This window comes from Neolamprologus brichardi, chromosome 6 (assembly GCF_056152115.1).
Source record: "Neolamprologus brichardi isolate AB-2024 chromosome 6, ASM5615211v1, whole genome shotgun sequence".
Classification (NCBI taxonomy): Eukaryota; Metazoa; Chordata; class Actinopteri; order Cichliformes; family Cichlidae; genus Neolamprologus; species Neolamprologus brichardi.
In genome coordinates this window covers 1,911,440-1,927,900 of record NC_142109.1, presented here as the reverse complement: position 1 = coordinate 1,927,900, position 16,461 = coordinate 1,911,440, and the positions used below count along the sequence as shown (strand labels likewise).

Sequence of the window (16,461 nt, the reverse complement as noted above, 5' to 3'; positions counted from 1 at the left end):
AGGGGTGGATTGTATTGAATGCTGAACTGAAGTCTATAAACAGCATTCTGGCGTAGGTGTTGTTGTTGTCCAATTGTGAGAGGACAGAGTGCAGTGCGATGGAGACTGCATCCTCTGTGCTCCTGTTCTGGCGGTATGCGAATTGGTGGGGGTCCAGGGTGGGGGGGGAGACAGGATTTGAAGTGTGCTAGGACCAGCTGCTCTAAGCACTTAGTGATGATGGGGGTGAGTGCTACTGGGCAGTAGTCATTGAGGCTTGATGGGTTGGAGTTTTTGGGTATCGGGACGATGGAGGTGGATTTGAAGCAGGCCGGTACCACAGCGTGGGCCAAGGACAGGTTGAATATGTCTGCGAGCACTCCTGCAAGCTCCCCAGAACACGCTCTGAGAACACGCCCGGATGCCATCAGGACCTGCAGCCTTGTGGACATGGATCCTGCTCAGCACCGCTCCTACATCGGTGCGGGAGAGAGTCAGAGGTTGGTGGTCTGGCGTCACGTCTGCTTTGGTTGTGGTTGTGGTGTTCCCTCGCTCAAAACGAGCATAAAAGGTGTTGAGCTCGTTGAGGAAGGAGACATCAGAGGATGCGGGGGAGGGTTTGGTGGTCCTGTAGTCTGACCTCTCCTTCAAGGTCAAAGTCCTAATAATGCTACACAGAGCGATTTAAAATGTTTCTTACTGCCATCATGCACTGACAACATAGGAGATTCTAATTGTAACATTATTTGGACCTCTGACCTCTTTAAGATCAAACTCTTTAAAAGTATGTTTTAAATTCTGCTGCCTTTGTTTGTTTTAGCAACATTTAGGAAGTGACGCAGACACCAGTATCACATCTGCATCCAAACGAACTCTCCATCAGCCACTCCAACTAAAAATATCTGTCATACTACCCTTATCTGATTTTTAATCCACTACTAATTTGGTAAGTCTGCTTAAAAAGAATAAAGAAAACAAAATCAATACAGAAAAAATATAATAACATTTAATAAAATGTTTTAGGTTTTAAGAGCATAACTGCATTTTACACATTAGCCTGTCTTATTTGACATCCTGCTTCAAAGAAACAAATGATAGTTTTTGATACACTTTAATTGAAAGCAAATAAGTACCAGTATGTACACAAAAATGGAAGGAGCGTGTTTTTCATCTTTACATACAAACTACTTTGTCCACTTGGCCCTGAAAAAATTCAAAACAGAACAAGGGCACTATTATTTATTAAATTTCTTCAGACTCAAGATTCACAGTCGATGATGTGAAGATGAAAAATAAATCCAGACAAAGCAGACAAGCCAACTGAGAGAACTGTGTGGCTATAATTTGTGTTTTCCTCTCCTCCAAACACCGTGATGGTTTCACCACAACTGTCAGAACCCGTTTGCTGACAGTTCAGCACTGTGGTCTCACAGGAATCCAGCAGCAGATGGAACCAGTGCAGTCCAAGCCGAATCCTCTCAGAAACAGGACAAGAGCAGCGTCTGCGCGGCAGTGCAGCATTCACTCTGGCACAGGGGGAGGCCAGTCCACATCCACAGACTGAGAGGGGAAACATGTCATATTCAACAAGTAGGAATTTAGGGATGATCTGATATCGTCGTGTTGGTGTTGTTCCCAGATCATCATGAAAATGTTGTTCCAGGTTCAACATTGCAAGTGACCAATCACATTATTGTGACGTTATTCTTTTGCGCACCAACCCATTCGTGCATTTATGAAATTCCAATGTTGCAAGGACAATATCAATTCTGCTTAGCGTTTATTAAAGGGTCAGGGTTAGGGTCCGTTGATCGGCGGACAAAGGCGGTTTCTCGCAGCTTAAGTACAGTTTTTTGTTTTACGCCGGTTTTTCCCGAAGTTGCAAAAGTATGACATCACAACATTCTGATTGGTCACTTGCAATGTTGATCCTGGAACAACCTTTAGTATGATGATCTGGGAACAACACCAACATGACGATATCAGATCGTGCAGGAATTTAGGGACATATAACATTTCCAGAAAAGACAGTGACAGTTATATTCTATATGATATTCAATAGGTTTGCTTTTTTTTTATTGTTTGTTTTACAGATGTGACTTTCTCCCACCTCCACATCCAGTTCCAGGATGTCTGTGTCAGTCTTCAGCAGCTGGCACAGGTTGGGATTCGTTCGGCCGAAGTCTCCGTGGACGAACTCTTTGATGTAACTGTTGGCGGAGCATTAAGGAGCTTTTTTGTCTCACTGCAGGTTTCAGATAAAATTCAGGGTAAAGTGTTTTATCAGACAGGCGTGATTTAGAGTGACGGTTTCACATGTGACCTTGTTTGTTATTAGCTTATCGTTTCGGTGTTCTTTCAATTAACAACAGACTGACTGGTGCAATGTTATAATTCACCATCGCACAGATGTGCCATTTAAAGTGAGGATACGTCCCGGCCTGCGTCTTCAATCTTAGGTAGAAATGATGAGAGTCCAGGAAGCGAGTGCTCATGCTGTGGATGGCTCGCTGTCGGACAGCCAGCGCCCGTCGATGCAGAACCCTCAAAGGGGTCTTCTGGTCCAGAGTCAGATCCTGATGAGACACACAACAGTCACACTGCTGATTCTTGATGTTTGAGTGTTAAAACACTCCAATTTCAACAGGTTATGACCAACAAGACCTTGATGTCATCAATAAAAGAGATGTCTTCTCTCTGGATGGGCTTCTGGGTCCACACGAGAGCTGTATATGACTTGGTCTTCTCCTCCTCTCCCTCCTTCATGCGACTCATAGCCTCTCTGCAATTTAACACACAGCAAACATGGACTACTTTCTTAGTCTTTCACATATGTTGGCGATTTCGCTGTACAAATGCAGTTTTCCCAAGAATGAGTCATTTTCAGATTTTCTCACCTGGTAACAATCTGCAGGTCTCTCACTTTGATTTTGTCTGACGACTGGTTAATGGTCTAAGAACAAAACAAAAATAATATCAGCAGGTCTAAAGTCTTTGCATCAGTGAACGTACATTTCTGTCAGCTTAACTTTGAAACAAGCATTTTTTAGGAGGCTGAAAAAAAGGATCTGCCAATTGCTCAAAACTGCAAATTTACAAACTCTCATGTTAAAATGCTAAAATTTACACTGTGGTGCAAAAAACATATTTTCCCTTTACAACCTTGTGTATGGATGGAATGTATGGATTCTAAATGCCTTTAATATGTAATCTATCTGAATTTATTATTGATTTCTATAGTTGTGTGGTGGCTAAGATTGAAAGGGGTGGTAAACCCTAGGGGTGCAACAATACTCGATATTGAACCATTCGATACAGTGCTTTCGGTTCGGTACGCATATGTATCGAACAATACAACATTTTTAATTTATTTTATCAACTTTTCTTCTGACGATGCTGTCTGTGTTGAGCGCTCAGTGGATCTGCGCTCGACAGTGCAGCCTAGGCGGAGTAGTCGAACGCAGATTCACTGAGCGCAGGGCAAGCTAGCTAGACAGAAGTTAAGCTCTGGTTGCAACATGGCAAATTGAACCTCCCCCACCCTCATTCAGATCTGGCGTTTGGAACTATTTTGGTTTTCATGTGACGCATGAACCTGAAGGTAAGCGTGTCATGGACTAAAGTAAAACAGTATGTCGGATGTGCCAGCAATGTTCAATTACATTGGTGAGAACTAGTGTGTTAGCGCAGTTAGCTCGTTAACGTGTTGGCCGTCCAGCCCCACGCATCCGCGGTAGCTCGTTAACGGAGATTTGCCGTGTTGTGGCGTTAACGTCATTTCAGATTAACGCTGACAGCACTAGTGGGAACACAACGAATATGACTGCACATTTACTCCGACATCATCCTCGTGCAAAGACAGTTGGAAGCAGACAAAAACAACAAGCACGCATGCTACAAACTTTACCCGAGTCATTTAGACAGCCGTTAGCACATGATTCTCCTTATGGGGACCTGAAATGTTTAATATGCTGCTGAGAATATAGCCCAGAAGAAGCGTATAGTATAGCTTTTATTTTGGAAAGAGCCATTTCTCTGTAATAAACTCTCTTTTCCAAAGATGAGTGATTCCTCAATCAGATAGATTTATTATTTTATCCCTTTGTTGTTTCAGCAACATTAAATTTAAAAACTGTACTTTTGAGTTAAAATATATATTTATAATTTTAATAAATGACAAATTAAAAAGGCATGAACATTTTTTTTGTATCGAAAAAATATCGAACCGTGACACCAAAGTATAGAACTGAACCAAACCATGAATTTTGTGTATCGCTGCACCCCTAGTAAACCCAGGTAGCTATAACTGATCTGATAGGTCTTACCACCACTGATTGATTGATTGAACTGAACCCCTCTGCTACGTTTTTGCTGTGTGGTATAGCCTGTCCAAGAGGTTTGCACTTCTGTTTTGTTTTGGTACCTTAAGTTCCATATTTTTATTACTTTTATTAATTATTCTTGCTCCAAATCCTAACATGGCAACCTCCACAGAGTTAATGTCAACTCTTCAAAATGCCAAAACCAATACCTGATGTTAAGGTGTCCATGTCTATCTTTTATTACAGTTTATGCTCCAAAGAAAAAAGTACTATGCAATAAAGTCAGTTCTTACTTATATACAACTTTAACATATTTCAAATCAAATGCAGGGACTAAATCAGTTTAACAAAATGCTAAACAACGAAAGATCTGTGTTTTAAGATGTTCTTGGCTGAAGTAAAAATTACAAATTAAAATAATTAAGTCATGAGGAGGGAGAACAGATTCCCAGGGATTGAATTAAAATATTTTCAGTCACTGCAACATTTCTCATAATGTAAAACAGGCTTAATAAGGAAAATCTTATATTGCTGCTTAGACCTTTAGTTCAGCAACTAAGTGACTGCAGAATAATGGACGGAGTGAAAGGACACATCTGTACCTCCTGGAGCTGCTTCATCTGCTCTTTGCTGAATCTGGATTTGTGAGGATTCAGCAGCTCCATCGCAAATGGACGTCCTGCCAAATCGAACCAATGAACCCAATAAAATAAACAGTTCTTTAATCTTCACAACTGACAGAATCTTAAAGTTTCAAAAATCCTACCATTCCCAAGAGTCCTGACATCCACATCCTCTCTGCCAGATGAAGAGAAATTAAAACCTGCAACCCCGAAAACAGAGATAATGATTTTATTCTACGGCAAGTCACGTGTCATGTGCTGAAAAAAAACCAAACAGTAATAATATAAATAAACATGAATAAATGTACAGTAGTTATTACATAGTTTAAAATCTGCTCACTGAAAAAGTGTTTTAAAAGTCAAGCTGGCTCACGTCTAAAATGAACCTGCTCCCAAACTAAACCAAAACACCCCCAAAAACTGTGCTTGTCTTCATTTAAGCTGTGATTGTGGTCTCACCATCCGCTCTAAAGGCAGAGAGGATAGGCGCCGCGATCAACTCCTCCACTGAAGACTCCATCCTCCTCTCTCCATCGATTACCCAGGGAGTTTGAGGCAGACTGCGACAGAACTTGTTGTATCTCCCTAAACATCACGAGGAGACATCATTATGCTATTTATTATGCTGTCAGTTTTAGACAACAACATTTCAAACAGATGTTCTTAATGTCCTACGTCACCTGCCACAAACACAGACACGTGCAGACACTGGACCTCCTGAGGGCTGCAACTGCTGGTAGGCTGCTTTGGAGGACAGGGGTAGTGCCTGGAGAAAGGAAATGAAGGAATAAAAGATTTCAAAATCATTCCATAGAACTTTTTACTCGTAAAGATGAAGGGGATCCTTACTTCAAAAATTTGGCATCGGGTATTTTTTCCAGAGCTTTGACCACCGCCATCCGAGTAAACACAGACTGCAGAGAGAAGATACAGATTCACACGGGGGCAGGGATAGCTCAGTAGGTAGAGTGGTGGCCCCGTGATCGGAAGGTTGGGGGTTTGAATCCACTAAACCAGAGGTCCCCAACACCCGGGCCTTGGACTGGTACTGGTCCGTGAGTCGTTTGGTACCGGGCCGCAAGAGTTGAGGCTCAGGTGTGAAATGTATGGTTTTCAGCGTTATTCTGTTATCGTTTTTATTGTTAACTCGGTTTTCCTGGGTCTTTTCACGTGTGTTATGAATAAATCTCCTTTTTTTCGGTACCGGTACTGGTTTTATTTTGTTATATTTATCCTCGACACCTTAAAGGCCGGTCCGTGAAAATATTGTCAGGCATAAACCGGTCCATGGTACAGAGCCCCGCAGGGGACATGGGAGAAAAAAAAATTAAGACTGACTTTTGCGAGATCTCGCAAAACTAACTCGGGATCTCGCAAAAGTAGAATTCCAACAATGGCGGCAGCTACTTAGTTGTAATATTACTCTTTCTGGGTCACAAAATAAACTTTTAAGATATTTTGAGGCGTGAATGTAGTTGTGTAAACGTCAGATATCTGCTCGGTTTACAAGACATCACATATTTGCAAAAGTGCTCCGACGTTTTCGGAGATCTGACACCCACCATCTCGAATTCAGCCTCCGAAGAATGCGGCTAAAACTTTTTCTCGCAAAAGTCCGTCTTAATTTTTTTTCTCCCATGTCCCCTGCGGGGCTCCGTACCATGGCGCAACAAAGGTCGGGGGTTCGAATCCACTGAGCGGCTAACCTGAGGTACCCCTGAGCAAAGTACCGTCCCTACACACGGCTGCCCACTGCTTCACTGAGTGAATGGGTTAAATGCAGAGAGGAATTTCCCCACAGGGATCAATAAAGTATACATTATTATTATTATTATTATTATTATTATTATTATTATTATTATTATTATTATTATTATTACTGGACTTTCAATTAAATTATAAAGACAAACTAGTCGTCCTGATTATTTTGAAGGATAAACTCTGCTTCCTCACCTGTTTGTTCTTGGTGGGCTTGAAGCAGTCAGGACATGTTGCAGCTCTGTAAAAAGGACGTTGTTTAACCCATAAATCTATTACATTTCAAAACTTAGAGCACATCTTGTTCCTGTTTTAATCTAAAATCAGTTTAGCTTTTGAAATTCAGTGAATTTGTGAATCCTTCTAATGGATTTTTCTAAATTAAATGGATACGTCTTAATTATTACTGGTCATTTTTTATGTTAGCAGAAATATTTCCTTTCCCCTCCAACTTCATGTTCTTCACCAAGAGCTGTTTCAGACATTTTATGTGATCTTGAAGAGTTTAGGACTCACAGGAAGTGGCAGTCAGCGTCTGTCTCTGAATGAGTGAACTCCACGCTGACCTCAAACGGGCTGACCTTGGTAACCACAGCAATGCCCCCCAGCTCCTTGGTAACCATGCCCTGCATGATCCACTTGAAGGCCTCCTTGATCTGGATGACATCGTCCTTGTTGAGCACTAAGCCCTTTTCTCTGAAAATATTAAATTAAACATCTGATTCCTTGTGACTCTTGACTGTACATCGACTGATGTTCAAAACGTAGGCGGCAAATACTTTACCTCACTTCCTTCTTCACGTAGAGCCAACAGGAGTGCTGCAGTATTTTAAAAGAAATGGTCATAAACAGTGCGCAGATCTTTAACATAAGCAATAAATACAAATGAACATCCAGTGAAAATATTACAGGTATGTATGAATGCCTGGAAAATGAACTTATAACGTGAAAAACTGTGAAGCACCAAATGGACGATATTGCGAGTACCAAGACATCCATCTCAATTACCCAAAACTCAAAGGACACAGAAAAAAATTCAGTTGAATCCATTTAATTATGAATCATGACCATTCTAAAATGGCGCTGGTGAGGTCGGCTGCCGTGCTGGATGCTCTGCCCCAACTTCTCCACTTTCTGCAGTTTTTCGTCACTTTTTGCTATATCTGCCATAATCTTGCATGGGCATCATGCAAAATACACAAATTCGCTACAGTAGAGACACTTTGGTTTCTATTGGTCTACAATACACGAACATTTCACCATGTTTAACTCCGGACCCAACCTGGCCAAAGGAGATCCTGAGAGAGAACAAAGGACGCGACCCTAAGCGACGGCCTCGAGGTAAACGAGCCGGCATCAGGAACAGGCTACGGGCTCGCGCACACCGCGCACCCATGCCCAGTATCCTGTTAGCCAATGTTCAATCCATCGAGAACAAGCTTGATGACCTCAGAGCCAGAATCAAGTTCCAGAGAGACATTCGGGACTGCAACCTCCTCTGCTTCACCGAGACTTGGCTGAACCCAGCGATACCAGACCACGCCGTGCAGCCGACGGGGTTCTTTTCGGTTTACCGTATGGACAGGACAATGGAGTCGGGGAAGAAAAGAGGTGGTGGAGTGTGTTTGATGGTGAACAACAGATGGTGCGACAGCACAAACATCTACCCACTCACACGCTCTTGCTCGCCCAATCTGGAACTTTTGATCGTTAAATGTCGCCCTTTCTATCTCCCTCGGGAATTCACTGCGGTCATTGCCTGCAATGTTTACATTCCGCCACACGCGGACTCGGACACTGCCTTATGTGAGCTACATGAGGCTCTCACACATCAACAAACACTTCACCAAGATGCCGCACTCATTGTTATGGGAGATTTTAACAGAGTGAATCTCAAACGGACATTTCACAACCTTCACCAGCACATCAACTGCCCCACCCGGGGCACTAGGACATTAGACCACTGCTACACCCCGTTCAAGAACTGTTACAAGGCTCAACCCCTGCCGGCATTTGGGAAATCGGACCATGCCGCCATCTTCCTCATGCCTGCTTACAAACAAAGGCTAAAGCAGCAACCACCAATCAGGAGGGAGGTCGCTCGCTGGACGGACCAATCAGTGGCCGCGCTGCAGGACGCACTGGATGACGCAGACTGGGACATGTTTCGGCGCAGCTCTGATGACATCAACATGTTTACGGAAGCGGTTGTGGGATTTATCGGGAAACTAGCGGACGACACAGCAGAAAGAACTATCATCCGAACGTTTCCCAACCAGAAGCCGTGGGTGGATAAAAACATCCGCGACGCTCTGAGATCACGCACCGCTGCCTACAATGAAGGGCTCGTCTCCGGTAATATGGACCTATACAAGGCTGCGTCCTACAACGTGCGCAGCGCGGTCAGAAAGGCAAAGCGGAGCTACGGGGAAAAACTAGAGTCACAGCTACGACAGTGCGACTCTAGGAGCCTGTGGAAAGGACTGCGGACTATAACGGACTATAAACGACCAGCTTCTTCAATGATGAATGCCGATGTTTCACTGGCTGATGAGCTGAACACGTTTTATGCTCACTTCGACGCCGCAGCAATTAAAACAACAAACGGCTGCGCGCGCTCGGAGTGCACCAGTGAAGAAAATGCATTCATCATCACAGAGCATGCCGTGAGGAACACCTTCAGGAGGGTGAACACCAGGAAGGCAGCAGGACCAGATGCAATCCCTGGCCGGGTCCTGAGAGCCTGCGCTGACCAGCTAACACCGGTGTTCACGGAGATCTTCAACCTCTCCCTGGCCCAAGCTGTGGTTCCCACGTGCTTCAAACAGTCCATTATTGTTCCTGTTCCAAAGAAACAACATCCCGCTTGCCACAATGACTACCGTCCAGTAGCACTGACCTCAACTGTGATGAAGTGTTTTGAAAGACTGATGAGAGATCACATCACTTCTTCACTTCCTGCCACCATCGACTCACTTCAGTTTGCTTACCGGACTAATCGTTCCACAGACGATGCCATATCTCACTTGCTCCACACATCCCTGAGTCACCTGGACACTGGCAGAGGGAATTATGTTAGGATGCTGTTCGTGGACTACAGTTCAGCATTCAACACAATAATTCCCTCTAAGCTTTTCACCAAGTTGACGGATCTAGGACTCAGCTCATCACTGTGTCAGTGGATCCTCAACTTCCTCACAGACAGACCCCAATCAGTAAGGGTGGGAAAACAAGTCTCCCCCTCCATCTCACTCAGCACTGGAGTGCCTCAGGGCTGCGTTTTAAGCCCCCTGCTGTACTCACTGTACACTTATGACTGTGTAGCCACATCAGACACCACCTCCATTGTCAAGTTTGCTGATGACACTGTTGTTGTAGGCCTGATCTCCGACAACATCGAGACGGCCTACCTGGAGGAGATTAGGAACCTGGAGACCTGGTGCCAGGAGAATAACCTCCTCCTAAACATCAGCAAGACTAAGGAGCTGATCGTGGACTTCACCACAAAGCAGGCGAGGAATTACAAACCCCTCATCATCAGTGGCACGCCAGTGGAGAGAGTGGACAGTTTCCGATACCTGGGTGTCCACATCACTCAGGACCTGTCATGGTCCTGCCACATCAACACCCAGGTTAAGAAAGCCCGTCAGCGTCTCTTCTTCCTCAGAAGACTTAGAGACTTCCATCTGCCACTGAAGGTGCTCAAGAACTTCTACTGCTGCACCATCGAGAGTGTCCTGACGGCAAACATCTGCACCTGGTTTGGGAACAGCACCAAGCAGGACAGACGAGATCTGCAAAGAGTGGTGCGCTCAGCCGAACGCATCATTCAATCAGAGCTCCCTGACCTGCTGTCCATCTACACCAAGCGGTGCAAGTCCAAAGCTAGGAAGATTATGATGGACCTCTCCCATCCCAACAATGGACTCTTCTCACTGTTGAGGTCTGGGAAGCGCTTCCGCTCCCTTAAGGCCAAAACAGAGAGAATGAGGAGGAGCTTCTTCCCCCAGGCTATTCGGGCCCTGAACCAGGTGTAGGACTGGACTCTCACACACATCACATCACCACACGCACCACCACACATTTCCTATAATTTCCTATAATTTATAATCTTTATAATCTCTCTCTGCTGTTTGCACATTTTTATTTATTTTTATTTTTATTTTTACTGTAAATTCCTAAGTTAATTTGTAAATTTTGTAGTAAATTGTAAATACTGTAAAACTTTTTTCTGTCATTTAATGGTCGGGCATTGCGCAGCTACAAGCATTTCACCCCCATATCATACTGTGTATGGTTGTGTGTGTGTGACAAATAAAATTTGAATTTGAATTTGAATTTGAAACCACAAAGGTTAGAATGTTGACATCAAAAATGCCTTAAGTGATGCTTGTTTCACATTAACTTGTGCTGGGAAGTCAACACTGTCACATTTCGTCACCTCGTCTCCTACGTCAATCACACATCAATGATCTCACCCATTCTGCCTATTTCCATCTATGCAAAATTAACCCTTTTCTATCAATCCTTGTTCACAGTCTTGTCCCTTCCTGCACTGACTATTGTAATTATCTCTACAATGGTCTCCCTCCAAAATCCCTCCATAAGCTTCAACTGGTTTAAAACTGCTGCCTGCATTATTAACAGAAGCCCTCCTACCAGCACATCACTCCTGTCCTTCAGGAACGTCACTGGCTCCCTGTGACATTCCAAATAGTATTCAAGCTTCTTCTGTTCACCTTCAAGGCCCTTCATAACATTGCTTACCTTTCTGACCTATTAAGCACTACCTATTTTGCCCACTCACTTTGCTCTTCCTCTGCACTTGCTGTGCCTTCTTTCCGCCTCAGCACCATGGGAAGCAGAGCCTTCATCTGCTCTGCTCCCAGCCTGTGGAACTCTCTACCCCGGATATAAGAAACATTGATTCTCTGTTCAAGTTTGCTTATTCACTGTGAACTTATTGTGTATTTTATATTGTTCTTAGTTCTGTCTTTGTTCTTTTTTTTCCCCTTTCTTCTCTGTAGTAGTTTCAGGAATTTCACAAAGAAAAAAATGGGAACTACTAATATATATGCATACTTGTACTTTTCTTTTTTTATTATTATCTATTTTATTGGGACAGCTGTTGAACATAACAGTAGTATGCCTTTTCTTTGCTGTCACATTTTAACTTATAATTGACAAAATAAAGAAGACAGAAAAAGAAGAGAAAAGAAAAGAAAAAAAACTAGGGTTAGGAGGCAGCAGGGCAGGTAGGTTTACGTAGTACTCAGGGTTGTAACATCATATACAAAATCACACCTCATATGCTTAACATAGTCTGTCCATTTAGTCCATATTCCGTAGAAGGTATCCCTCTGAAGTTTAAGAGAAAATGACACTTTTTCCATCGTATTGATCTCTTGTACAGAATGTATCCAGTCTTCTATCGTTGGTGGTTCAGGCTTAAGCCATCCCCTCGTAAGAGGCTTTTTACTTGTGGCCAGAAGGATATACAAGAGTCTGTTATCATTGGAATTCAATTTATCCACTGGTACATTGCACAAAAATAACTTTACAGTCCCAAAAGATGTGGGAATGTTTAGCTCCGTCTCCCCCACATCTCCAACATTTATCACCAATTCCTCGATATCTTTGTTGAGCAGGGGTGATGAAAAATCTCATAATGCTTTTCCAGCAAAATTCACGCCAAACATTAGACCCAGTGGTAGCCCACTGTATCTTGCATGCGTGGTCCCAACACTCCTCTGTAATTGACAAATTACCCTCCTTTTCCCACTTTGCTTTAATATACACAGTGCTGTCGTTTTTACACCGCAGGATGCTGTTATATAATTTAGAAATAATTTTACTTTGCGCTTCAGGTTTGGTTAATAATAAAAATGTTTCTACAAATTGTAATTCGTTTAGGTTCACTTTTTTGTTCTATTATGTGTTTTTACTCTACTGTTAAGTGTCCTTGGGTGTCTTGAACGCCGCATTTAAATAAAATGTGTTATCATTATTATTATTATTATTATTGTTATTACTACACCTAACCCTTAGCCTAACTCTAACCATAACCTAATTGTAACCCTGACACTAAAACCACATTTTAAGTCTAAAAAAATGTCTTCAAACTCGTGGACGAGCATTTTATCCTCATAATTGACTTTTGGTCCCCACAAATATAGTACCATTCCAATTTTTGGTCCTCACAAAATATGTAAGCATGGTTCATACACACACACATGACCATACTGACCTCGCGGACACAGAGCTGAGCGGGCAGAGACACAGACAGCACCAGTGTGTCAAACTCGTAGTTTCCAGCCTTCACTGCCTCTGCTATCTGTGAACACACACCAGAAACAGCAGTTTAACACTGACGGTTGTGTAAATGGAAACGGTGAATACTGTCGAGCGCACACACCTTTATCGCCTGGGTTGTACCACATAGTTCCTGCAGGATTCCCAAACACACCACACATACACGCGAGTCCCCATCCTTTGATCTGACCACAGCGGCTGCCTCTTCTTCTGACTGAACATCACTTATACTGGTCTCCAGTTTTGCTCTTTTATTGGGAGGGTCTTCAGATGTTTCTGATTCTGCAGCATCTTTGGACTTGTAATCATCTCTGGAGTTTAGAGCTACTGAATCTTGACATTTATCATTTTCTGTATCATTGATGAAAATTTGAAGTTCTTTAAGTGTTTCCTGTGTAAGGTCAAAGAAAATGCAATTAGAACGTTCATGCATTTTGACATATTTACTAATGCAACTGACGAAATTTGTAGAATACAACAACGAGAGCATACATTCCCCAAACAAGAAGATAAGTATTCACAATCTTTTCTTCCTTGTAACTGTCTGCATGAGCTACGATACAAACAAACCAACAAATAATTTCTAAACAAAATGACGATTAAAGAATACAGCAGGTATAAAAGCGCCGTCTGCAGCGTGAGCCTCACCTCTGGTTGCTTCCGGTAGGCCGCCTGCACACTCACGCAGCAGAATCTGAGGACACAGCGAGCGCAGCAGCCAGCTGACAGCAACTTCTGGATGATTGGTTTATCCTTCTCCTTCAGGGGCAGCATGACTGCAGCGTGCAAAAGGAGAACCATGAACATTTCGCCATGATAAATGGCTATTCTGTCTTAAATGTTGCAGATGTTAACTGCCTTTTGTAAAGACTGTGTGTTATTTATTACAAAGTCCCAAAAAGTTGATTGTGTTCATCTGGACGTAACGTTTTCAGTGACTTCTGCAGTCTCAGCTGACTGCAGGTTTCCCCAACCTTATAAACAGTGCATTTGCACAATGACTGAAAACTGCATGAACAATGGGCTGGGAGCTCAGTTCCTTGATCATTATTTATGCAAACTGTCATAACCATTGATCAACAATCACTGATCAAGTGGTACCATCACAGAGAGTTGGAGAATAGCTGCAATCACAGCATTGTAAGATGGTGACAGATGTACCTTTGGGCCCCCTCCTCTATTCAGAGATGGCCTTTCCCTTTTCACATAAATGGCCTCCTTGACTCCACGCTCAAACCAGCGTTCCTCCCCGTGTACATCCTCATCATTGAAAGAGTGTCCACTGGCCTGTAGGTGTAAATAGACTGCAGAGTCCTGGCCTGACGAGGTGGCTTTTCTGTGTTGTGCCGTCCGCTTAGCCAGAGGTTGTTTGGTTTCCCCGATGTATAAATCACAGGAATCGTCCTGGCACTTAACAGCGTACACTATGTTACTCTGTTTGTGTCAGGGGACACGATCCTTGGAGTGGACCAATTTTTGGTGCTGTGTGATTTGGAGTTTAAAAGCCACAGAGATGCAGTGCTGAGAAAAAATGTATCTCATCTGTTAGAATAGAATAGAATAGAATAATCCTTTAATTGTCCCACAAGAGGAAATTTGGGCCGTTCCGATACTCCCTGACACATAAGGGATCACTAAGGGTTTTTGCTTAGGCAACAGTTGTCCTTCTCTCCTGGATCAGCTGGAGCTTTCTTTAGGTTCCATCCCAGCTTTGACAAATGTCCAGCTGGGATAACCACATTTACTCAGGGCCTTCTTGATATGATGTTCTTCTGTTTCTCCCACTGAAAACGTTACATCCAGATGAACAGAATCAACTTTTGGGATTTACTCACCTGGATGATTGAGCATGTGTCAAGATATTTATTATAATATGTATTAAAGAAAGAAAGAAAGTATGACAGAAAAAACTGCATGAAAATCCACATGAAAATAATCTTATTTAATAAGCATGCATATATCTAACTGTGGTTAAAACACCATCCATCCAGGCTGGAGCCCATCTGAGCTACCATAGGGCGAGAGGCTGGTACACTCTGGACAGGTCACCAGCCTGATGCAGGTTTAACAGAGACACAGACAACCATTAACACCCCCACATTCACACCTACAGCTGGATGTCTGTGGACTGTGGGAAAAAGCTGGAGTACCCGGAGAGAAGACACGCAAACAAGGGGAGAACATCGAAACTCGTGGTTATGGTTAAAACACACAGTTTCCAGTTAGATAATAAACTGATTAATTTTACTTTTACTGTAAGTACTATGAGGTTTTTTTTCCCACCATTTGGACATTTTCATATTTTGTTTTAGAGAAGTATTTTGTCTGGCATATTTTGACACACAAAAAGGCAACACAGCTTTTGCTCCAGGAAGTGGGAGAACGGCTGTGTGTCACTGCCTGGGTTCATTAACAGCGCTTCTCTTACAGAGAATAAACGTGCAGATCTGTGACTGTTGTTCAGTCTGTAGAGAGCCATTACACAGCTGTTCTCAGACCTAGTGCTCTAAATATTTGTGCAGTCATGTTCCTGTTTGTTATACGTATTTTTGTCAGAGATAGTGTAAAAAAAAAGAAAAGACACATTAAACGCCCCTCCACACACCCACCCCAAATCTCAGAGAGAGCACGTGTGAGCGTCTGAACAGATACTCAAACCAGCAGTTTCCATCTCACCAGATCCCACAGCAAATATGTTTAAGGAAGCGTTAACCATCTTCCCGGAGTGCACTGATCCTAGCTTTGTAATGTGCTGCCCAGAAGTCTTGAGCCACTCCTAAATCTCTGTATATTTTGTACCCGAGGCGCAAGAACGTCTTGTACTTTTTAAAATGATCTCGAGAAATAGTTATTCAGTTATTTTCTGAAGGGCTTTCAAGGTGTTTCTTTGGGCAGTGGCTGCTTTTTCTCGCATTTTTAGTCCACCCTTTGAACCTAACCATGTTCACACAATGTTTATTTGCTAAGCTACTTAACACGGATCTATTAAATATTCCCAACTCAACGGGTGAACCAGTGCTATGTCTACACATAACAAACAACAAAACAAAAAATCTAAACCAACAATAAAAAGTTTTACATCTTAAAATAACCATAAACTATTAATTATAAGAATTTTGTGCCATCGGAAGACTGAGATTGTGTAAAAAATAAAAATAAAAAACAAAAAAAACCGACTGTTGCAGCTAATCATCTTAAACACGCCTGTGCAATCCAACAACTGCAGCTCCAGCACGGCTCACTTCAATTTTCTGATACTCTAAACTAGCTAACAAGTTTTAATAATCTACAGACAATCTACACAATCTCTTATGGGTGACAGCAGAATTAAACTTACCTGACAGAACAGTGTTTTTATGAACAGTGATGATCAGTTATTCGTAAGGCACGTTCGTCAACAGAGGGTCCTTTCCTGTAATCTGAGCCCTTCCAGACAAAACTAATCAAAAGAGGAGAAGCTTCAGGAT

General features: G+C 42.7%; 1 protein-coding gene across 1 annotated transcript; it reads right to left on the bottom strand.

Annotated features, from left to right (window-relative positions):
- Window positions 1-572: 572 nt before the first annotated feature.
- pus10 (pseudouridine synthase 10) lies at window positions 573-16,406 on the bottom strand. Its single transcript, XM_087841440.1, has 17 exons — window positions 16,332-16,406; window positions 13,643-13,770; window positions 13,098-13,385; window positions 12,930-13,016; window positions 7,467-7,501; window positions 7,199-7,378; window positions 6,878-6,923; window positions 5,774-5,838; window positions 5,605-5,690; window positions 5,384-5,509; window positions 5,068-5,124; window positions 4,904-4,980; window positions 2,877-2,932; window positions 2,644-2,761; window positions 2,413-2,555; window positions 2,090-2,189; window positions 573-1,539 (listed from the first exon to the last, which is right to left on the bottom strand). Exons 2-17 carry the CDS (start codon window positions 13,766-13,768, stop codon window positions 1,501-1,503), a joined length of 1,629 nt encoding a protein of 542 aa, XP_087697566.1. The 5' UTR covers window positions 13,769-13,770; window positions 16,332-16,406; the 3' UTR covers window positions 573-1,500.
- Between the last annotated feature and the right edge of the window lie 55 nt (window positions 16,407-16,461).

What these genes read in the sequence shown, in the direction of transcription:
- pus10 (XM_087841440.1), bottom strand. Translation starts at nt 13,768, where the DNA reads ATGCTGCCCCTGAAGGAGAAGGATAAACCAATCATCCAGAAGTTGCTG. An exon ending in AGCCCACCAAGAACAAACAG is followed by an intron (nt 5,839 to 6,877) that starts GTGAGGAAGCAG and finishes TTCTCTCTGCAG; the next exon opens with TCTGTGTTTACTCGGATGGC. An exon ending in TGTCAGGACTCTTGGGAATG is followed by an intron (nt 4,981 to 5,067) that starts GTAGGATTTTTG and finishes TCGATTTGGCAG; the next exon opens with GACGTCCATTTGCGATGGAG.